This window comes from Saccopteryx leptura, chromosome 2 (assembly GCF_036850995.1).
Source record: "Saccopteryx leptura isolate mSacLep1 chromosome 2, mSacLep1_pri_phased_curated, whole genome shotgun sequence".
Taxonomy (NCBI): Eukaryota; Metazoa; Chordata; class Mammalia; order Chiroptera; family Emballonuridae; genus Saccopteryx; species Saccopteryx leptura.
The window spans coordinates 251,523,500-251,546,950 of NC_089504.1; the positions used below are offsets into that span (position 1 = coordinate 251,523,500).

General features: G+C 44.7%; 2 protein-coding genes across 9 annotated transcripts in view; both read right to left on the bottom strand.

Moving 5' to 3' along the window:
• CHFR (checkpoint with forkhead and ring finger domains) overlaps window positions 1-9,409 on the bottom strand; it is a 36,335-nt gene extending 26,926 nt beyond the window's left edge. For 2 of the 6 annotated variants that reach the window (XR_010749395.1, XM_066371267.1), the window contains exons 1-2: window positions 9,104-9,406; window positions 3,562-3,661 (exon numbers count right to left, since the gene is read on the bottom strand). Coding sequence is in view for 5 of the 6 variants with exons in the window: in XM_066371267.1 (XP_066227364.1) it covers window positions 3,562-3,661; window positions 9,104-9,236 (233 nt within the window). In the remaining variant the exon portion in view is untranslated. Of the gene's footprint in view, window positions 1-3,561; window positions 3,662-9,103 lie in introns of all 6 variants that reach the window. The other 4 variants (XM_066371271.1, XM_066371270.1, XM_066371266.1 and 1 more) reach the window with 3 other exon arrangements.
• A 68-nt stretch (window positions 9,410-9,477) lies between these two features.
• The window catches only part of ZNF605 (zinc finger protein 605), a 28,617-nt gene continuing 14,643 nt past the window's right edge, over window positions 9,478-23,451 (bottom strand). For 2 of the 3 annotated variants that reach the window (XM_066371273.1, XM_066371272.1), the window contains exon 5: window positions 20,047-22,363. In XM_066371273.1, coding sequence (XP_066227370.1) covers window positions 20,574-22,363 — 1,790 coding nt within the window. In that variant the 3' untranslated portion in view covers window positions 20,047-20,573. Of the gene's footprint in view, window positions 9,762-20,046; window positions 22,364-23,451 lie in introns of those variants that run through there. The other variant, XM_066371274.1, reaches the window with a different exon arrangement.

Genomic DNA, 23,451 nt, shown 5'->3' on the forward strand with positions numbered 1-23,451 from the left:
GTCTCCTTAGTTGTTCATTGATTGATTTCTCATCTGTGGCTTGACCGGGGAAGGGGGGGGCTACAGCAGAGAGAATGACCCCTTGCTCAAGCCAGTGACCTTGGGGTCATGTGTACGATCTCATGCTCAAGCCAGATGAACCTGTGCTCAAGCCAATGGCCTGGGGTTTCAAACCTGGATCCTCTGCATCCCAGTCCAATGCTCAATCCACTGCGCCACTGCTTGGTTAGGCGCACCTTACAATTCTCTTGAGGAAAAGCATTGCTACCTTACCAATAGCCCAACCAGCAACCAGCCAGTCTGTTCAAGTGTTTTATTTTTTAATGTTTATATTATTGATTTTAGAAAGAAGGGAGGCCCTGGTTGGTTGGCTCAGTGGTAGAGCGTCGGGCTGGTGTGCGGAAGTCCCGGGTTCGATTCCCGGCCAGGGCACATAAAAGAGGCGCTCATTTGCTTCTCCACCCCTCCCCCTCTCCTTCCTCTCTGTCTCTCTCTTCCTCTCCCGCAGCTGAGGCTCCAGTGGAGCAAAGTTGGCCCCAGCGCTGAGGATGGCTCTGTGGCCTCTGCCTCAAGCGCTAGAGTGGCTCTGGTTGCAACAGAGCGACGCCCTGGATGGGCAGAGCATCTCCCCCTGGTGGGTGTGGCGGGTGGATCCCGGTGGGGCGCATGCGGGAGTCTGTCTGACTGCCTCCCCGTTTCTGGCTTCGGAAAAATAAAAAAAATAAAAAAAATTAAAAATAAAAAAAATTTAAAAAAAAGAAAGAAGGAAGAGGGAGGAAGGAGGAGAGAGTGGGAGAGAGAGAGAAAAAGATAGGAACAGCTGTCTGACTGGGGATCAAACTGGCAATCTCTGTGCATCCAGATGATGCTCTAACCAACCGAGCTATCTGATCAGGGCTGTTCAAGTGTTTAAATGCCTCTGCTGTTCCAGTGACATGTTGTCCCTAACTTGCCTCCTGGTGGACCCCTGGACTTGTGCCATCAGCTATGGATTTGATTTCCAGATTCTCTCCTGCTTCTGTGCTTGGTTCTATCTACAGACCTCCCTCCAGCAAACATGAGCCAGGTCAGTCATTGCTCAAATGAACCCTGTTCCCTATTAAAGTGTGTTAGAAACTGGAGTTGGGAGGTCACTCTAGTCAATCAGGGATATACTGCTGGCTGGGAGAGGTGCCAATGTGGCAGGGACACACAGGGACCTGAGTCAGATGGGACAGGAAGCACTTCCCTAAGGAGGGACTCCTGAGTGCAGATATGACAGAAGATCAAGACACACCATGGATCAGAGCACATACAATGCAGGCTGTGTGGTCATGAACTCTCCATCTCAACTACTCAGCTCTGCCACCATTGTGTGAAAATAACCACAGACAGTATGTCATCAAAAGGCTGTGGCTGCACGCAGGGAAGCCTCACTTACAAACACTGGTGGCACAGGCACAATACTGCCAGGGTCTTTTGCTGCTGGAATTCTACTCACAATCCATTCTCACATTCTTCCTAAGGAAAACATCTGATTTCACTCTACTGCTTAACCCCCCCAATGACTTCCCACTGTTCTCAGGTTAGAGCATGGCATTCGGGTCCTCCTGCTCTGGTCTACTGCCCAGATCTGCACCACTGCTCGTCTGACCATGCAGAGCGCCTGTGGTTCCTTCTGCCTGGACTAGCTCTTTTCCCTCCTGCACCTCACCAAGGAATGCAGCAGCCCCTAGGAGCTGGAAATGGTAAGGAACAGATTCTCCCCTAGAGACCATAGGAGCCAGCCCTGCTCACACCCTGACATTAGTCCAATGAGATCTGAGTTGAACTTGGGCTTCCAGCTCTCTAAGGTCATGAATTTGTGTTGTTTTAAGCCACTAAGTTTGCAGTAATTTGTTACAGCAGCTACAGGAAGCTAATACTGTCACACAGCTTGTGCAAGAGAGCCAGGACCAAAAAAAAAAAAAAAGAGAGAGCCAGGACCTGGCACAGGAGGATGGCTGTAATTGGACATTAAACTTCACCTGCCACCTATGACAATAGGGACAGCCGTGCCAGGACTCTGAATAAATCACAATTCCTGCCTGACCAGGCGGTGGCGCAGTGGATAGAGCATCGAACTGGGATACGGAGGACCCAGGTTTGAGACCCCGAGGTCACCAGCTTGAGCGCGGGCTCATCTAGCTTGAGGAAAAAGCTCACCAGCTTGGACCCAAGGTCGCTGGCTGGAGCAAGGAGTTACTCGGTCTGCCGATGGCCCACGGTCAAGGCACATGAGAAAGCAATCAATGAACAACTAAGCTGTCATAATGAAAAACTGATGATTGATGCTTCTCATCTCCGTTCCTGTCTGCTATCCCTATCCCTCTCTCTCTTTCTCTGTCCCTGTAAAAAAAAAAAAAAAAAGGAAAAAAAATCCCAATTCCTAGTCTGCTGTCCATAAAACTGTTAGTTACTAAGGAATCTCACAGCTCCTGACCTTTACAAAAATAAAAAAACTTATCTGGTGGGAAGGACATTCTCAGCATACTGCTGAAAGTCATCTGCCACTGCCACCAGCTAAAATAGGCACATTCTGACACAGCATTCCATCCTATAAGTTTATCCAAAGAAAATAATCAGATAGGAATGCAAAGAGTTTGAAGATCACTGCAGTGTTACTTATAAAAAAAAAAGTCAAGCCTGACCAGGCGGTGGCGCAGTGGATAGAGCGTCAGACTGGGATGCAGAAGACCCAGGTTCAAGACCCCGAGGTCGCCAGCTTGAGCGCGGGCTCATCTGGCTTGAGCAAAAAGCTCACCAGCTTGGACCCAAGGTTGCTGGCTCAAGCAAGGGGTCACTCGGTCTGCTGAAGGCCCGTGGTCAAGGCACATATGAGAAAGCAATCAATGAACAACTAAGGTGTCACAACAAGAAACCGATGATTGATGCTTCTCATCTCTCTCCGTTCCTGTCTGTCCTTATCTATCTCTTTCTCTGACTCTATCTCTCTGTTCCTGTAAAAAAAAAAAAAAAAAGTCAAAATAATAAGTTCCCATTATTATGTAATAATAATAAAACAATGAGATGGATTTAGATGCACTGAGATGTCAAGTACTCCATAGACATTATAAGTTGAAAAAAGCACATTCAATGACAGGATACAGACTAGAATCTCATTAATGTAAAATAAACATATATGCATTTTTAATTGGTAACAGGAATATTAGAAAGCTTTTTTCTTTTATGTTCTTCTAATGTTGTGTAAGAATTAATTTTTTTAAAATATTTTTTATTGATTTGGGGGAAAGAAGTCTAACTTAAGTAGGTTTGCAAAAAAACAAAACTTTTTCACTGTCTTTTAAGTCTGATTTCTGAGATATTTTTGCTTAAATTTGAATACACTCAAGAAGGGTTGTTTACACCCAACTGTCATTAAGTATCCCATCCTGGAGAGCAGAAAGTACATTTCCTAATACCTTAAAGGCCTGGCCAACTAGTGTGTTACAGAAACTAACCCTTGTTTCTTCTCCACAGTCACTGCTTCAAACCAGGTTCCTGAGCTATAAGAGGACACAGAAAAGTTCAGAAAGAGCTTACCTGGTATCTTCCAGAGACGCCTGACCAGATTTTTCATCCACTCTAATTTTACAGTGATCTCCAGAGACCAGTTTATTGCCAGGAAATGAAAGGTCACAACCTAAAACACAAAGGGGGACACCTGGAGTATGACTGTAGGTAGCACATACAATACAACCCTTTGCTTAACCAGGGTATGTCTGCATGTGACTAGAAATCAGGGCCCATATTATATGCACTTCAGGAAACATCTAATCAAGCAAGGTACAAAGAAAAACTTTTAAAGGATTTGTGCTAATCCAAAGTAAAGGGATTAGGAACTCTGTCTTAAACCTTCCCGATTCCTCATTGGGGAGAGGATGCCTCATTACCTCCAGCTAAGCAGCAACAGCTTCTGGGTAAAAATTTTACAATATGTACTCATATGCAAATCTAATAAATAATAAAGAACTTAAAAATACTAAAGAGTTTAGTTATGTAGTTCTTCAGTATCTTAACTTAGTCCTTAATTTCTTCTCTGTGTAACCTAAGGTTTCATAAACCATACAAAATTGGAGCAATAACAGTCTCAGAATATATGACTGAACAAATTATAGTAGGCACATGTATTTGTTTAAGAAAATTTAAAGATGCAGCTATAGTAAACACAATCCTATATTCTCATAAAATACAATGGAAAAATCCTCAAATATTTTGTTCTCTCTAGATCTAAAGAATAAAAGCTTTCAGGTTTTTCTTTTTTTTTTTTTTTTTTTTTTTTTTTTTACAGAGACAGAGAGAGTCAGAGAGAGGGATAGATAGGGACAGACAGACAGGAACAGAGAGAAATGAGAAGCATCAATCATCAGTTTTTCGTTGCGACACCTTAGTTGTTCATTGATTGCTTTCTCATATGTGCCTTGACCATGGGCCTTCAGCAGACCGAGTAACCCCTTGCTCGAGCCAGAGACCTCGGGTCCAAGCTGGTGAGCTTTGCTCAAACCAGATGAGCCCGCGCTCAAGCTGGTTACCTCGGGGTCTCGAACCTGGGTCCTCGGCATCCCAGTCCGACTCTATCCACTGCGCCACCGCCTGGTCAGGCAGCTTTCAGGTTTTTAATATCTAATCACTTAGCCTGACCAGGCGGTGCGGGGGAGGGGGAGAAGCAGGAAGCATCAACTCATAATAGTTCTGTTTCCTCTATGTGCCTTGACAGGGCAAGCCCAGGGTTTCGAACCAGCAACCTCAGCACTCAGGTTGATGTTCCATCCCCTCAGCCACCACAGGTCAGGCTACAGTAGCTTTATTTTTAAATAACGTAATGTGGGAAGCAATATCATGTCCATCAACTGATGGTGAATAAACAAATGGTTGTACATCTAAATGAAATGCTATTCAGTGACAGAAGAGAACTACTGATACATACAATGGCAAAAGATAAATCTCAAAAGCATTATGTAAGACAAAGAAGCCAGATATAAAAGACTGTGATGGAATCTGTGTGATTCTACATAGATGACATTCTAGAAAAGGCATAACTATAGGGATAGAAATCAGATTGGTGGTTGCCCTGAGTTGGGGTTGAGGGGAGGAAAGTGACTCCAAAGGGTCATCAGGGAACTTCCTGGGGTGACTATAGCAGTGGTTCCATTTCTTAAAACTCACTGAACAGGCCCTGGCCGATTGGCTCAGTGGTAGCGTGTTGGCCTGGCGTGCAGGAGTCCCGGGTTCAATTCCCGGCCAAGGCACACAGGAGAAGCGCCCATCTACTTCTCCACCCCTCACCCTCTCCTTCCTCTCTGTCTCTCTCTTCCCCTCCCGCAGGCGAAGCTCCATTGAAGCAAAGATAGCCCGGGCGCTGAGGACGGCTCTGTGGCCTCTGCCTCAGGTGCTAAAATGGCTCTGGATGCAACAGAGCGACGCCCCAGATGGGCAGAGCATCACCCCCTGGTGGGCATGCCGGGTGGATCCCGGTCGGGTGCATGCGGGAGTCTGTCTGACTGCCTCCCAGTTTCCAGCTTCAGAAAAATGCAAAAAAAAAAAAAAAAAAACCCCAAAAAACTCACTGAACAACAAAAGGGTGACGTTGACCATATGCGAACGATGCCTCTATAAACCTCAAGTATTAGAAAGATTATGTGCACCAGCATTCTACAATATGGGAAGTGCCGTTACATTTATCTAGGCTAATTTCATCTGTGCTCCAGATCTCCCCATTGCACTGAGCACAGTCAAAAGGACCTTCTCCTCAAGCCCCAGATTCAGCCCCAGTCACATTATGTGACTTGTGAGTGGGTTTGGAACAGGCTTCTGCTCACTAGAACATCAGCATTCTAATTTGGAACTGAGATACTTAGTGCTGAAGTTCTACTCTTGGCATGTGCCCTGCTTGTCATTCAGCTGGTTAAAAATCACTCACATGGTTGGGGCACATTTCGATCACTTACCAAGAACGGGAATCTCTTTGGGAAAGCAAGGTCCTCATCTCCCTCCCCACATGTAAACTTGGCTCTCCCTTTCCCTCCAAATAATGCCTTGTACATAGCAGATGTATGATTGTTTCATAATAAATACAGTCCTCGATTTTTTTTTTTTTTTTTTTTTACAGGGACAGAGTCAAAGAGAGGGATAGACAGGGACAGACAGGAACGGAGAGAGATGAGAAGCATCAATCATCAGTTTTTCGTTGTGACACCTTAGTTGTTCATTGATTGCTTTCTCGTATGTGCCATGACCGCGGGCCTTCAGCAGACTGAGTAACCCCTTGCTCGAGCCAGTGACCTTGGGTCCAAGCTGGTGAGCTTTTTGCTCAAGCCAGATGAGCCCACGCTCAAACTGGCAACTTCGGGGTCTCAAACCTGGGTCTTCCGCATCCCAGTCCGACGCTCTATCCACTGCGCCAGCGCCTGGTCAGGCCAGTCCTCGAACTCTTATGGAATATTTGCATACCCCTAAAATTCATGTTGAAGCCCTGACCCCAACATGACTGTATTTGGAGATAGGGCCTATGGGAGGTGAGGGTAGACTCTAATCTGAGAGGGCTGTGACCTTATAAGAAGCAACACCAGGCACTCTGTCCAGCCTGTGAGGACAGCTAGAAGCAGCAATCCAGAGAGAGGGCTCTCACCAGGAAACAAACCAATTGACATCTTAGTCTTGGACTTCCCAGTTGCCGGATTGAGAGAAGTAAATTTCTGTTTTTTGTTGTTGTTTTTTTGTTTGTTTGTTTTTTTCATTTTTTCTGAAGCTGGAAACAGGGAGAGACAGTCAGACAGACTCCCGCATGCGCCCGACCGGGATCCACCCGGCATGCCCACCATGGGGCGAGGCTCTGCCCACCAGGGGGTGATGCTCTGCCCATCCTGGGCGTCGCCATGCTGCGACCAGAGCCACTCTAGCGCCTGAGGCAGAGGTCACAGAGCCATCCCCAGCGCCCGGGCCATCTTTGCTCCAATGGAGCCTTGGCTGCGGGAGGGGAAGAGAGAGACAGAGAGGAAAGTGCGGCGGAGGGATGGAGAAGCAAATGGGCGCTTCTCCTGTATGCCCTGGCCGGGAATCGAACCCGGGTCCTCCGCACGCTAGGCCGACGCTCTACCGCTGAGCCAGCTGGCCAGGGCAGTAAATTTCTGTTTAAGCTTCCTCATCTGTGGTGTGCTTTGTTAGGGCAGCCTGAGCAGAAGTACTAATACAGCAACTGTAGGTTTTACTGGCAAAGTTAATACATTCAGTGGAAGGACTTCTATTATGAAGCAAATGAACTCAATACATTTTTGCTCCTTGTATTAACATGTAAAATGACATTATTATAATATTCTGTTATAGTTACAATGGCTAACTCTAAATCAGACCCCTCCTAAGTACTTCACACAGGTAACCTCACTTAACCTTTCCAGTGACTATGTAATGAGTACAAAGGCACAGAAAGATAAGTTGTTAGCACAATGCCAAGTGAAAATCCAGCAGTTCCATGGCCTTCACCAAACTTCCAATTACATCAATTATAATTACAAGGTTTCCTCTGGTAAGGACAGTCTCAACATACAATGTTTTAAGTTTACTGGCTCACACCTATAAAAACGTAAAAAAATTTAGATATGAATGTTTCAGTTTACGCCAACAGCTATTTTTACACTCATTTTTGTCATTTCTTCTGTTACTACAGTCCAGTGTACAGTACAGTATATTTATGTCCTTTCCCTTTTTCTGTGGCTTAGCTGTGTTTTTATGTTCTAGATCGGGGTAATCAACTTTTTTATACCTACCGCCCACCTTTGTATCTCTGTTAGTAGTAAAATTTTCTAACCGCCCACCGGTTCCACAGTAATGGTGATTTATAAAGTAGGGAAGTAACTTTACAAAATTTATAAAGCAGAGTTACAGCAAGTTAAAGCATATAATAATAATTACCAAGTACTTTATGTCGGATTTTCGCTAAATTTGGCAGAATAAATCTTTTTTTTTTTTCAGAATAAATTTTTATAAAACAATACTATAGTTAAATCTCTTTTTATTTATACTTTGGTTGCTCCACTACCGCCCACCATGAAAGCTGGAATGCCCACTAGTGGGCGGTAGGGACCAGGTTGACTACCACTGTAGATGATGACTTTACAACTGTGTTAGGATAGGTCAATGACTTGGGCTAGGGTGTTTTTAGACTTACACCAAAATTTGGGTTGTCAGCTTCAGCGTGGTAGGAACGTAACTTGTGTCCTAACCCGAGGACCCCCACCCACATAGTTTGTTTTTCAAAAGTTTCTAATGATATGTAAGCACTTCCGAAGTTGTAAAAGAAGTTGATATTGGGATTAAAAAAAATAAAAAAGAACTGAAACCTAAAACAGCTGAAAAGTCCATCCTAAGGGGTAATATAAAACCAAAAACATCTGATTTTAAACAGTAATCTTTCTCATTCTTTTTTTAAAAGTATGCAAATAAACTAAACAGATTTTCGGCCTGACCAGGGCACTGCTCTTCCTGTAGGGAAGCAGGGAGGAGGTCAACGGCGGCCAAGGCCGCCAGGGCAGGCAGTGCGGGAGCGGGCACCTTCCCTCTGGTTTAGCAGGGAGGACTTAAGTTTTTTGTTTTTTTTTAATGAAGGGCCCTCCGCTACACATGTCCCTGTAAGCACTGCTTTCGCTGCCTCCCGTACGTTTTGGTCCATTCTCATTTCCCTGTGCATTTTCTAACCCACTGGTTGTTCAAGAGCGCGTTATTTAAATGTCCACAAAGCTCTGAGTTTTCCAGCGACCTCCCCTCGGACTGGTCCCTAACGCCGTTATGACACGGAGGTCAGAGGAGACACTCCGTGCGGGCCAGAGGCGGAGGAGACTGCGCACCGAGGGTCAAATCACAGGCCTCCCGAACAGGGGGATTCCGATGACGGAGCAACCTGCAGGAGGCACGCGGACGCGGCGGGCGCACCCAGAGAGTCAATGGCCGCTCTCAAGAGAAACACTGGTCCGCGCGGCGCCACGCCTAGCGCCTCCCTCCCACGGCCGGTGGGCACGGCTCGCCCGCTCCGGGTCCGCACCCTCCGCACCGGTCACCACCCTCCACCCCCACCCCAGCCCTCGGCCAGCACCTCGCCTCCGCCCGATGGTACACTCCTGTTTCCTCAGAAGGACATGCGGCTCGCCCTCCTCCGCGCCCATGCGGAGGAGCCTCCCCCACGGCTGCTGCTGAGGCGGCTTCTCGCCTTCCCCGGGCTGCTCCATCGGATTCACATCGGCCGAGACCCGGAGACGTCGGGACACGCTGCGGCTCGCTGCCGTACCCCGCCGCCTCCGGACCTCAGTGCCCCCCGCCGCCAGACCACGCCGCGCGGCTTAGCCCCCGCCCCGCGCCGAACCCGGAACCGGCCGCGCTGCCGCTGTCAACAGACATCGCGGATGCCTCAGCTGATCAGCCAGGCGGGGCCAGTGCCTTCCGCGCCCTGCAATTGGCTGGCGACGGCACCCATCGAGCTCCGCGGCTAGAGTGGAACCCACAGCGGCCATAGAGAGTGGGCATTTGGGGGCCAGAGAATCGTGCGCAGATGGGAGGCTGTGAGTCTGGACGCCATGTTTGATGCTGGTACGGAGGACTGCGTTTTCGCGGATCTCCGGAGTAGCTTTTGCCGGCGCCATGTTAAGTTTGGGCAAAAGGGACGGAGTAACTTGGAGAGCAGGCATCGACCCAAATTATCAAAGGCGTGTGGAAGTGCAGTGAGGTACGCAAGGTTCAACCAGTTTGACAGAGTCCTAGGAGAAAAGCCGTGTTAAAATTTGAGATCCATTTCTACCCCATTATCGTTATTTCAGGTGAGTAATTTCAGGTCAATATTGTCGTACGGCGTAACAGAGAAAAAAAGTTTTCGTTTTTTATTTCACAAGTGAGGAAGCCCTTCATTTTGTTGTATATCACAAGGGAACTATTCTAGATGATTAAATACTTAAATATAACCCCTTCAACCCAGCTTGTGCTCCAGGTAGAGTGATAATGCCTTTACAATAGTTAAGTTCTTGAGAAATGTTTTTCTTTCTTTTTTTCCCCCCCTAATGAGAGGAGGGGAGATAATGAGACAGACTCCCACATGTGCCCCGTCAGGGATCCACTGGGCAACCCCCTTTAGGGTCCATGCTGGATCAACGGAGCTATTTTTAGCGCCTGAGGCTGATGCCCTGGGACCAACCGCACACCTGGCAGCTGCTCGATCCATTGAGCCAGCTCTATTCCCTTGAGTTACTGGACAATATGAGGTTCTTGCTTTTCTTGGGTGTAGTTACACTATCGTAGTTATGCAGGACAATGTCTTGTCTTTTTTTTTTTTTTAATAGAGACAGAATCAGAGAGGGATAGACAGGGACAGATGAGAAGCATCAATCATTAGTTTTTCGTTGCGCATTGCGACACCTTAGTTGTTCATTGATTGCTTTCTCATATGTGCCTTGACCACGGGCCTTCAGCAGACCAAGTAACCCCTTGCTCAAGCCAGCGACCTTGGGTCCAAGCTGGTGAGCTTTTTGCTCAAACTAGATGAGCCCGCGCTCAAGCTGGCAACCTCGGCGTCTCGAACCTGGGTCTTTGGCATCCCAGTCAGACGCTCCCATCCACTGCGCCACCGCCTGGTCAGGCAGGACAATGTCTTTTCTCAGAGATAATACTAAAAGTATTTAGGGATGAAATGTCATAATTATAATTTTCTTCAAAATGCTTCACCAAAAGAATGATATGAAAAAATAAGGTAGAGGCTATTGTCATATCTATAATTAGTGGGTACCTGTGCATTGATGATGTTTTACTGCATACTGTGTGTTTGTGATTTCTATAATAAGGAGGAAAAAAATACTTCCCATGGTGAATTGTCTTGAATGTAAGGAGCAATTCTGAGGGAAGAGTTTTAGGGGAAAACTCTTTGTAAGCCCACAGATACACCCCATTTAATACAACTCCTACCTTTAAATAAAATGTTTCAGTGGTAGAGCGTCGGCCTGGCATGCAGAGGTCCTGGGTTCGATTCCCGGCCAGGGCACACAGGAGAAGCGCCCATCTGCTTCTCCACCCCTCACCCTCTCCTTCCTCTCTGTCTCTCTCTTCCCCTCCCACAGCCGAGGCTCCATTGGAGCAAAGATGGCCCGGGCACTGGGGATGACTCCTTGGCCTCTGCCCCAGGCGCTAGAGTGGCTCTGGTCGCGACAGAGCGACGCCCCGGAGGGGCAGAGAATCGCCCCTGGTGGGCGTGTCGGGTGGATCCCTGTCGGGTGCATGCGGGAGTCTGTATGACTGTCTCTCCCCGTTTCCAGCTTCAGAAAAATACAAAAAAAAAAATGTTTTCAGTCACTTATGTTAGTTACCATATCCAAGCATTTTGTATTTAATAATTAATCTCGCCCTGGCCGGTTGGCTCAGCGGTAGAGCGTCGGCCTAGCGTGCGGAGGACCCGGGTTCGATTCCCGGCCAGGGCACACAGGGGAAGCGCCCATTTGCTTCTCCACCCCTCCGCCGCACTTTCCCTCTCTGTCTCTCTCTTCCCCTCCCGCAGCCAAGGCTCCATTGGAGCAAAGATGGCCCGGGCGCTGGGGATGGCTCTGTGGCCTCTGCCCCAGGCGCTAGAGTGGCTCTGGTCGCAACATGGCGACGCCCAGGATGGGCAGAGCATCGCCCCCTGGTGGGCAGAGCATCGCCCCTGGTGGGCGTGCCGGGTGGATCCCGGTCGGGCGCATGCGGGAGTCTGTCTGACTGTCTCTCCCTGTTTCCAGCTTCAGAAAAAAAAAAAAATAATAATAATAATTAATCTCTATTTTTCTTGGAAATTATGTTCTTGGTACGGCTAAACTGCAAGTGTTCTATTTGTTTAAGCCTAATAGGACTAGGGGAGTCCCCAAGTTTAGTTTGGAAAAATGCGACCATTTTCCCTCTTCACAGATGCCTTACCCCAGCCAGCTGAGTGAAGGGCTTGACAGTGCACTAAATCAACACAGCCAGCAACTGAATTGAGAGGTGCTTTTCACTTGAGTTTTAGGTGTAGCTGATCATAACGTGATGGAAACTTGTGGGAGTTAAGAGCAGGTTTGGGAAACTGAGCTGGAATGGAAGCCAGAGTTTATTGTTCCTAAAGATCACTCACACAGGCCTGACCTGTGGTGGCTCAGTGGATAAAGCGTCTACCTGGAATGCTAAGGTTGCCGGTTCAAAAAACCCTGGGCTTCTGGCCGGTTGGCTCAGCGGTAGAGTGTCGGCCTGGCGTGCAGGGGACCCGGGTTCGATTCCCGGCCAGGGCACATAGGAGAAGCGCCCATTTGCTTCTCCACCCCCCCTTCCTCTCTGTCTCTCTCTTCCCCTCCCGCAGCCAAGGCTCCACTGGAGCAAAAGATGGCCCGGGCGCTGGGGATGGCTCCTTGGCCGCTGCCCCAGGCGCTAGAGTGGCTCTGGTTGCAGCAGAGCGATGCCCCGGAGGGGTAGAGCATCGCCCCCTGGTGGACATACCGGGTGGATCCCGGTCGGGCGCATGCGGGAGTCTGTCTGACTGTCTCTCCCCGTTTCCAGCTTCAGAAAAATACAAAAAAAAAACAAATTAAAAAAAAAACACACAAAAAAAAACCCTGGGCTTGCCTGGTCAAGGCATATATGGGAGTTGATGCTTCCTGCTCCTCCCTCTGTTCTATCTTTTTCCTCTCTCTCTCTCTCTCTCTCTCTCTCTCTCCAATGAAAATGGATAAATAAAATCTTAAAAAAAAAAAGATCACTCACACATACTGATTCGTCAAATAGTTTACTCAGTAATCATATGGGCACAGAGGTTTTCTTTTCAAATACAGCCCAGAGGGAAGTATCCTGAGCTGTTACAGCCCCTTTAACCCCCAGATGCACTGTCAGTTGAAGCGAAAGTCAGCAGCGCACAGAGACTGCGCTTCACCAAAGGAACAGCCTTGTTTTTTACTATTTACCTCCTCATTCTCCTCCTCCTCGTATGGGAAGTACGGCCCGTCTCAGATCTCAGACATCATCACTTGACACATTCTGCTTCATACAAACATAATACACAATAGGATAAATGTGTGGACCTTCCTGGCTGGGTAGCTCAGTTGGTTAGAGGCATCATCCCTATCTGCCAAGGTTACCCGTTTGGACCCGGATCAGGGCACATACCAGAATCAACCAAGGAATGCATAAATAGGTGGAACAAGAAGTTGATGTTTCTCTCCCTCTTCCTCTAAAATAATTTTTTTTTAAATCTGTAAATATATGGAACTTGATTCTGCCTACGCTGTCCTGTGATCATGTTTTGGGCATTAACCCACTGCCATTTGGATGGCTGTGGTGGCAGCAGCTGTGGTTCAAATGCCCCTTTACATGATCACTAACAAACACCAGAAAGGTAATCAACATCCCTTTTCTTTTTGTGTTTGAGTTTGAGAATTTTTTTTTTAAGTGAGAGGAAGGGAGGCAGAGAGACAGAATCCCACATGCACCCCAACCCAGAGAGAGAGAGAGAGAGAGAGAGAGAGAGAGACACACACACACACACACCCGGGCAAGCCCACTAGGGGGCGATGCTCTACCCATCTGGGGCTGTTACTTAGTTGCCACTGGAGCCATTCTTTTAGGCCTGAGGCTGAAGCCATCTAGCCATCTTCAGCACCGGAGGCCAACTCTCTAGAGCCAACTGAGCCATAGCTGGAGGGGAAGAGAGAGGGAAAGGAAGGAGTGGAGAAGCAGAAGGTCACTTCTCTGTGTGCCCTGACTGAGAACCCAACTTGGGACTTCCACATGCCAAGCCAACACTCTACCACTGAGCCAACCAGCCAGGACTGAGCTAGATACTTTTTAAATAAATATTTTAATGATAGAAATCTCAAGTTACAAATGTCAGTTGTATTTCTCTTCATCTCAGCCTTGACTGCTTCTATAGCTACATTCTCTTTGTTGGGCACCTCTAACAATTTATAGATTATCGATAAATACCTAAATGTAATGATACAGATATTAAGTAAATTAAAATGTTAAGTTAATCTTAGAATTCTAAGTCAGTCTCTGACAGGATGTCAACAATATCTTGATTCAAGGACAAACTCCATATATATATATATGTGTATGTATGTATATATATCTGTGTGTATATATATATTTTTTAATTTATTTTTTTTAAGACTTTAAAATTTTATTTTAGAGGAGAGGAGTGGGAAACATCAACTGGTAGTAGTTGCTTATCATATGTGTCTTGACTGGGCAAGCCTGGGGTTTTGAACTGGCAACCTCAGCATTCCAGGTTAGCACTTTACCCACTGTACCACTACAGGTCAGGCCAAAGTGACTCCATTTAATGTACATGAGTTGATGTGGTGATCGAATGTGGGGGTTAGAAGGTAATGACAGTATAAGGAAAAAACATTCTTTAGATATCTCAGTTAAATTTCATTTTTCTAATTAAATTTCATTCTTTGAGCTGGTCTTGAGATGTTACACCTCCTACTTCTAAACTGCAGGGAGACATCATGAAATAAAATTTACTAAGATAATGGGAGTAAGAATGGTCTTTCCTTTCACTATGTGGGAAATAAAGAGGGCAGGGAGAATCCTGATGGTAGAAACCATTTTTTTATGATGGATAGATCACACAGGACTACTACAGAGAGACCACTGCAGGGAACTGTCACCAAGCTGTATTCCAGTTATGCCCAAGCTCAAAATATTCATTTCATTTGCTAGGTAATTCCTTAAAGTCAGGACCAGGGCGCCATACAAGTCTAGTAACACAGACTACACTGTGAATGGTGCCTCCTGGAGTTACACAGAACGGAAAACCTGCATGAAACGCTCCTTCAAAATGTAGATTGTAATGCAGAACCAGGTGTAAGAGAAGATACTGCTGGGTATGCAGCCTTAGGGCAATTCTCTCCCTTCAAATGAGTTTGTATACTGATGAGAGAGGATAAACGAAGGTGAAATTGCTGAGATAGTTGACAAATGATGGGATGCTGCAGGCTGCACTGGCCTCTATTTCAACCTAGCTTACTATGGTTCATGAGGTTATGTGTGCCGCAACTCTGGTTTGATCTTAGAAAAGTTGATGTTCTTTTGTTACAGTTTGTGATGGGGACTGGTGTGGAGCCTTTGAAGAGGTTCTCGAGAGTGAATGACTACAGAAATGAAAACTCTTGTCTGTGGTTACAGGTTACATGAATTAACATAATAAAAAAATATGAAATGAAGATGTTTTAACTGCAAAGTATACTTTTTAAAAATCAGAGTACTGGGAAGTACAATCTATCGCTCCTTTTTTCCTCACTTTGTAATGAGTTATCGTTTTCTATAATTTGCTTAAATAACAATGCCTTCTTGTAAGTTGTTTGGCTAACCCAGAGATAGCATGAGACTTCATAAATTTTTGTGGTTACTACTGATGAAGGGTAACAGCTGCGAGACCACTTGCATATGTAGCAGACAGCAACACCTCCTGAGCATTTACATTTGCAGCAAAAGAGAAAACAGAAAAACACTTCAATATTTGTTTTAATTTGTACTGAGTTGTTAAAACACAAATAGAACAAATAGAAAATTAATATTTTGTGAAAATTCTGATAGATGTCCATCTATGCCCCATTGGACACAAGTAACTGATGCTCATTGTTTAGCACAGGGCACACTCAAAATGTCAGCTCAACATTTGATAAAGGGACTATTTACAGATGTGTGTTCAGAATTAAGGAAACTAACCAGGGGAAGCAGCCAGAAGGCAGAACCAAGTGTGCTGCACACACTTAAGTGATCACCCTTAAGTCTGAAGAGCAAGGAGAGGGATGTCTTAAACTAAAGCTGGGGCTGCCCACTGGGAGCTGCAGTGACACACGGAGAGGTGCTGCCAAACTGCGGTCCAACAAGAGGGACAAGTAAATACTCCAGCCTCTTTCCTCCCATCCGTTTATCTTGCACAAGTACTTCCCATGTTTACACTAAGCAGACACCCCAGCCAAGCAGTCCTTGGAGGACAGCCCCGGGGATGCAAAGCAGAGAAAGGAGGAAAATGGATATGGAGATGTAGAGAGAACAAACCAGCACACATACAGATCCACAACACATATAACTCCTGTGCAGCTGCTACAAATCCAAGTCATCCTGAGCCCTGAGGAAACAGGTTTCTGACTCAGATGATGCAGTCTATTCAACAATTTTAAAAGTTCACACCTAACACAATTGTTGTCATATACTTTACTTCTAAATAGAGCATAACCCAAAATATGTTGTAATTGCTTTGGCTGTATGCAGTCAATTACCTTTAAAAGATGTTAAAATGAGAGAAATATATTTTATATTTACCCACATAGTTACTATTTCTGGAACTCTTCCTTTGCTCTTGAAGATCCAAATTTCCATGTAGTGTTATTTTCCTGCTGCCCCAAAACTGCCTTTAATGTTTCCTAAAGGCAGGTCTACAGGTGATAAAATCTCTTTGATTTTGTTTTCTTGAAAATTATTCTTTCACTTTCATTTTTGAAAGATTTTTTTTTTTAATGTTCGGATTTTTTTTTCATCCTTTTTTATTATTTTTTACAGGGACAGAGAGAGAGTCAGAGAGAGGGGAGGGATAGATAGGGACAGACAGACAGACGGGAACTGAGAGAGATGAGAAGTATCAATGATCAGTTTTTCGTTGCAACACTTTATATAATTTTTTTTTTTTAATTTTTATTTATTATTTTTTTACAGGGACAGAGAGAGAGTCAGAGAGAGGGATAGACAGGGACTAGACAGACAGGAACAGAGAGATGAGAAGCATCAATCATCAGTTTTTCGTTGGGACTCCTTAGTTGTTCATCGACTGCCTTCTCATATGTGCCTTGACCGCGGGCCTTCAGCAGACCGAGCAACCCCTTGCTCGAGCCAGCGACCTTGGGTCCAAGCAGGTGAGCTTTTTTTGGCTCAAGCCAGATGAGCCCGCGCTCAAGCTGGCAACCTCGGGGTCTCGAACCTGGGTCCTTCCACATCCCAGTCCGACGTGCTTTTCACTGCGCCACCACCTGGTCAGGCACGTTGCAACACTTTAGTTGTTCATTGATTGCTTTCTCGTATGTGCCTTGACCGCGGGCCTTCAGCAGACCGAGTAATCCCTTGCTCGAGCCAGAGACCTTGGGTCCAAGCTGGTGAGCTTTTTTGCTCAAGCCAGATGAGCCCGTGTTCTAGCTGGCGACATCAAGGTCTCAAACCTGGGTCCGCATCCCAGTCCAACGCTCTATCCACTGTGCCACCGCCTGGTCAGGCTGAAAGATGTTTTTGATGTGTAATAGACCTCTAGATTGCAGCCCTCCACTCCCACCCCTTTCAGTAATACAGATGTTACTCCATTGTCTTCTACTTGCATAGTTTCTGACCAGAAGTCTGCAGTCTTCATTTCTGTTGTCTTCTTCAGGTACTTTAGTATTCTTACTTTTTTCATTTTTTTTTTTTTTTTTTGAGAAACCCAAGACAGGAAGGGAGAGAGATGGGAAGAATCATGTCATAGTTGCGGCACCTTAGTTGTTTCATAGTTTGCTTTCTCATATATGCTTTGATTGGGGGGGGGGGTGCTACAGCCAATCCAGTGACCCCTTGCTCAAGCCAGCAACCTCAGGCTCAAGCCAGCAACCATGGGGTCATGTCTGTGATCCCATGCTCAAGCCAGTGACCCTGCCCTCCAGCCAGATGAGCCCATGCTCAAGCCGGCAATCTTGGGTTTCAAACCTGAGTCTTTAACATTCCAAGCCGACACTCTATCCACTGTGCCACTGCCTAGTCGGGCTGGTTTTTATAAATTTGACATGATGTCCATTGGCATGTTTTGTTCTGTTTTGGGTTTTTTGAGCTTCTTGAATATGTGTAGTTATACTTTCCACCATATGTGGAAATTTTTCAGCTATTACTTATTCATATACTTTCTTTTGCCTCTAGTCTCTCCTGGGACTCCAATCACATGTATGTTACACCACTGTAATAGAAATAGACTCCCCGTTCTCTTCCCTTCATCTTTTTCCTCGGTGTGCATCGTATGTGTAGTTTTTATTCTTTTTTTTTTTTTTTTACAGAGACAGAGAGTCAGAGAGAGGAATAGATAGGGGCACACAGACAAGAACAGAGACAGATGAGAAGCATCAATCATCAGTTTCTCTTTGCAACACCTTAGTTGTTCATTGATTGCTTTCTCATAAGAGCCTTGACCACAGGCCTTCAGCAGACCGAGTAACCCCTTGCTCAAGCCAGCGACCTTGGGTCCAAGCTGGTGAGCTTTGCTCCACCCAGATGAGCCCTCGCTCAAGCTGGCAACCTCGGGGTCTCGAACCTGGGTCTTCCAATCCCAGTCCGACGCTCTATCCACTGTGCCACTGCCTGGTCAGGCGTAGTTTTTATTCTTATTCTTCAAGTGCATTGTTTATTCTTTTTGTAGTTCTAATCTGTTCTTAATTCTACCACAAATTGTTTTTTAGAGAGAGAGGCATGGAGAGAGAGACAGAGACAGTAACATCGAGCTGTTCCTGTATTTGCCCTACCTGGGGATCAACCAGAACCTCTGCACTTCAGGATAACACTCCACCAATCAAGCATCTGGCCAAGGCTTAAATTTGATTTTAATTGATTGATTGATTTTTAGAGAGACCAAGAGAGGAAAAGAGAGAGGGGACGGGGGAAGGGAAGCATTCATTTTGTTGTTCCCCTTAGTTATGCATTAATTGGTTGCTTTCCACATATGCCCTGACCAGGGATTGAAATCACAACCTTGTTTCAGGACAATGCTCTAGCCAACTGAGCTAACCAGCCAGGGCTCACAAAATTTTTTAATTTAAGATGTTGTTCTCATCCTGAGAAGTACCATTTGAGCTTTAACAAATAAATCTTCTACTTCAAGTTTCATCAAACTCATGTTTTCCTCTACTTTATTTTTATAATAGCTATATGAACAATTTGTCTACTAATTCCAACCACCTCAGTCTTTTCTAAGTCTCTTTCTACTATCTGATTTTTCTACTGGTTAAGAATCACATCTTCCTGCTTTTTTGCATGTCAGTAAGTTTTCGATATCAGACATTGTGGATCCAGAGTAGCTTTTACCTTTTTCTTTTTTTAAAGATTTTATTTATTCATTTTAGAAAAGGGGAAAGAGGTCTGGCCTGTGGTGGCGTAGTAGATAAAGCGTCGACCTGGAAATACTGAGGTTGCCGGTTCAAAACCCTGGGCTTGCCTGGTCAAGGCACATATGGGAGTTGATGCTTCCTGCTCCTCCCTCCCTTCTCTCTCTGTTTCTCTCCTCTCTCTCTCCTTTCTAAAATGAATAAATAAATAATTTAAAAAAAAGAATAGGGGGAAGAGAGAGGAGGGGGAGGAGCAGGAAGCATCAACTCCCATATGTGCCATGATTGGGCAAGCCCAGGGTTTCGAACCGGCGACCTCAGCGTTCCAGGTCGACGCTTTATCCAGTGCGCCACCACAAGTCAGGCCAGAGTAGCTTTTAATCTAGGGTTAATTACCATCACTACTAAGGCAAGAGTCTTCTGGGAATTCTACCCAATGCCCCATGTGTTAAAAGATGTTTCCACTCCAGCTGGTGGGAACTGTTCTCAGCCATGCATGGAGTCCCAGGAACTATTCAGCCTATTGCTTTCCAGCCTACTTTTCCTGGCCTCAGGTAGTTTTTCACAGATAGCAAATCAGTCCTAAGCCAAAAGACTCCAGTGGATGCCTTGTAGATTTCTGCAGTTCTCTCCCTGAGAAGCTCCCTTCTCTCCAGTACTACCCCCTGCAAATTCTAGCTACCAAGGCCTCCTCAAATGCCAGTTCAGCAATTTTATTCAGTTCAGCAAGAATATGTTTGTTCCCTTCCCTGAACTACAGCCTGAAAACTCCCATCACTTTGTCCACCTTCTGCCAGGGATCATACACCTGTGCTTCATGTGTCTAAAAACCATTATTTCATACATATTGTACAGTTTTTAGCTGTTTAAGGCAGGAGAGTTCATCTAGTCCTTGTTCTACCACCATGGCAGGAAACAGAAGTCTTCACACTTAAAACACATTGACCATTTTTAAAAAGGACCATCTTTTATAATAATTTATATACAAATTCATTATAGAATTATTTCAATTGGATCATGCTTATCAAATTCTTCTTATTAGGACTACTCCTCCATATGAAACCTCTAATATTCAGTGTTTCCCTACTTACATATTCTCTAGTGTACTTTGAGTTACCCATTACTTAATGAAATCTTTCTCACTTGCTATGACAATACAGTTTTTCTCCTGTTTAGGTCTTCTTTTAAATATTTAATGAGCTTTCACCAAAAGGTTCTGTACTATCACAGTATTGTCAGATGACTCATCAATGTGTAGGAAATTTTGTGTTCTGGGAGAATGCTTTCTTATATTGTCTACTTAAAAAACTTCTCCTCTTTCTGAATTGTTTAGTGACACTTGCCTGTCCAGTAAAAGCTTTCTGCAACAGTCACTGCCTTGATAGGGTTTCTCTCCTGTGATTTCCCCAGAAGTGGTAGGAGGGGATGACATCTGCTGGCAGGCTTTCCATACTCACTGCACTCTTGTCATTTCTATAGTACGTGATTTCTCTGATGGATCAAGAGCTGTGACTTCTTGTTGAAGGTAGTCCCACATTCATTGCACCCATAGTATTTATCTCCTGTATGAATTCTCTGATGCCTCATAAGGTGTGACTTTCTAGTGAAAGATTTCCCACATTCACCACATTTATAGGGTCTCTCTCCTGTATGAATTCTCTGATGTATAATCAGCTGTGCCTTCTCAAAAAAAGCTTTTTTACAATCACTGCATCCATAGGTTTTCTCTCCTGTATGATTTCTCTGATGTTTAATTAGCTGTACTTTCTGAACAAAGGCTTTCCCACATTCACTGCATGCATAGGGCTTCTCCCCTGTATGAATTCTCTGATGCCTAAGTAGCTGTGGCTTCCAGGCAAAGGATTTCCTACATTCACTACATTCAAATGGTTTTTCTCCAGTATGGGTTCTCTGGTGATGAATGAGACTTGATTTCTCACTGAAGGTTTTCCCACATTCACTGCATTCATATGGTTTCTCGCCTGTATGAGTTCTCTGATGGGAAATCAGGCTTGACTTCTGGGTAAAGGCTTTCCCACATTCACTGCATTGAAAAGGTTTCTCTCCAGTGTGAGTTCTCTGATGTGTAAGGAGCTGTGACTTTCCAAAAAAGGTTTTTCCACATTCAACACATCCATAAGGTTTCTCTCCTAAATGAAGTTTTTGGTGTCTAATTAGCTCTGACTTCTTAAAGAAGGCTTCTTCACAATCACTGCACTGATAGTTCTTCTCTCCTGTATGTGTTACTTGATGTCTGGTAAGTTGTGGTTTTCTGATGAAGGCTTCACCACATTCACTGCATTCATAGGGTTTCTCTCCTGTGTGAATCCTCTGATGCCTAATGAGGAGAGAGTTCCTGCTGAAGGCTTTTTTACACTCACTGCATGCATAAGGTTTCTTACCTGTATGTGTCCTCTGATGAGTAATGAGCTGTGACTTCCAGAAGAAGGCTTTTGCACAATCGCTACATTTATAGGGTTTCTCTCCCGTATGTGTCCTCTGATGTGTAATGAGCTTTAATATCTGGGAGAAAGATTTCCCACAGTCGCTGCAGCCATAGGGTTTCTCTATTGTATGGGTTATCTGATGTCTTTTAAGCTGTGATTTCCTACTGAAGGCTTTTCCACATTCGCTGCATCCATAGGGCTTCTCTCCTGTATGAGTTCTGTGATGTAAAATAAGCAGTGACTTCCTACTGAAAGCTTTTGGACACTCGCCACACCCATATGGTTTTTCTCCTGAATGAGTCCTTTGATGAATAGTGAGCAATGACTTCTGTGAGAAGGCTTTCCCACATTCACTGCATCCATAGGGCTTCTCGCCTGTGTGAGTTCTCTGATGTATAATAAGCTGTGACTTCTTGTTAAAAGCTTTGCCACATTCCATGCATAGATAGACTCCTCTCTGTGTTCTGTGGTTTGTAATGAGCCATGACCCTTTACTGCTGGTCTTTCTACATTTGTTGCAATCACAGTACTTTACTACACCATGGGTTTGGTCAGTTTTGATATAGAATAACAATTTCTTACTGAGCTCAAGTTTCTTTCTTCCACAGTTACTTTTTGGAATAAGAAAATCGAAAGAATGCTTTAAATTTTTTTGACCTGTGCCACATTTATGGAGTCTCATTCCTAAATGAACAATGTTAATGCTTGAATGAAATGTTTTTCCAAAAATATCATATTCTTGCCCTTTCTCCATACTTTGAAGCTTGTCTTGATTATCCTGGTGCCACATTTTAAAATTACTATTTAGCCAGATTTCTAAAAAAGGAAAAAAAGAACCAGACTATGTAAATCCCACAATGATTATGCTTATTAAATAAAACTTCCAACAAATGGAGCCTATGATCCCAGTCCCCCCCCCCCCCAAAAAAAACCCTCCCAAATACAGTGTCTACTTATTAGGCATTAAAAAATTTTAACAGAAATGGAAACATTTTGAGTTATAAATGTTTATAATAAACACAAACTTTTAAATAAGAAAAGATTAAATATATTCAAGGAACAGTGATCATGAGACAAAGACTGGAACAATTTCTAAACAAATCCTGGAGTAGTTAATTTACTTAAACTTCTTAGTAACAGATCAGTGAAGGTTACAGGTAAGCACCCCACCATCATCAGCATAGGGAAGACTGAGAATAATAAGTCCACAAAAAAGCAAGAATATACCATTTTTGAATGCTTTTAAAGGAATAAACATTGATTACAATGCACAATCAATGTAGGATACCAACTTTACAGCGGAAAGATGGGAAACATTACTTTTGTGTATTACTGTTACATTTAAAAACCATTCTCATTCTGCCTGACCTGTGGTGGCGCACTGGAATGCTGGGATCACTGGTTCAAATCCCCAGGTTTACCCAGTCAAAGCACATATGAGAAGCATCAAATACTACGACCTGATGCTTCCAGCTCCTCACCTCCCCCCTTTCTCTCTCTCTCTCTTTCTCTCTCTCTCTAAAAATCAACAAATAAAATTTAAAAACAAATTCATTCAATACTATCACCTGAATCACTGATAAACAGCAGTGCACAATCCTTAGAAGTACTTCCTAGAATCATCCAAGAGTTCTCCAGAGCTCAGCATCAACATTTCTATTTAGGTTTTTTCATATTTTAACTGAATCTACAATCTATATATTGAATCTCTATATAATGCTATCAAAGGAAATTATTCCAAACCACAAGAATTCTCTGTGTAACAGTAAGACTAAATACAACTGTAGCCTGAGACTGTAAGACTAATACAACTGATGCTCTATCCACTGTGGTGGCACAGTGGATAGAGCGTCGGACTGGAACGTAGAGGACCCAGGTTCGAGACCTTGAGGTCGCCAGCTGGA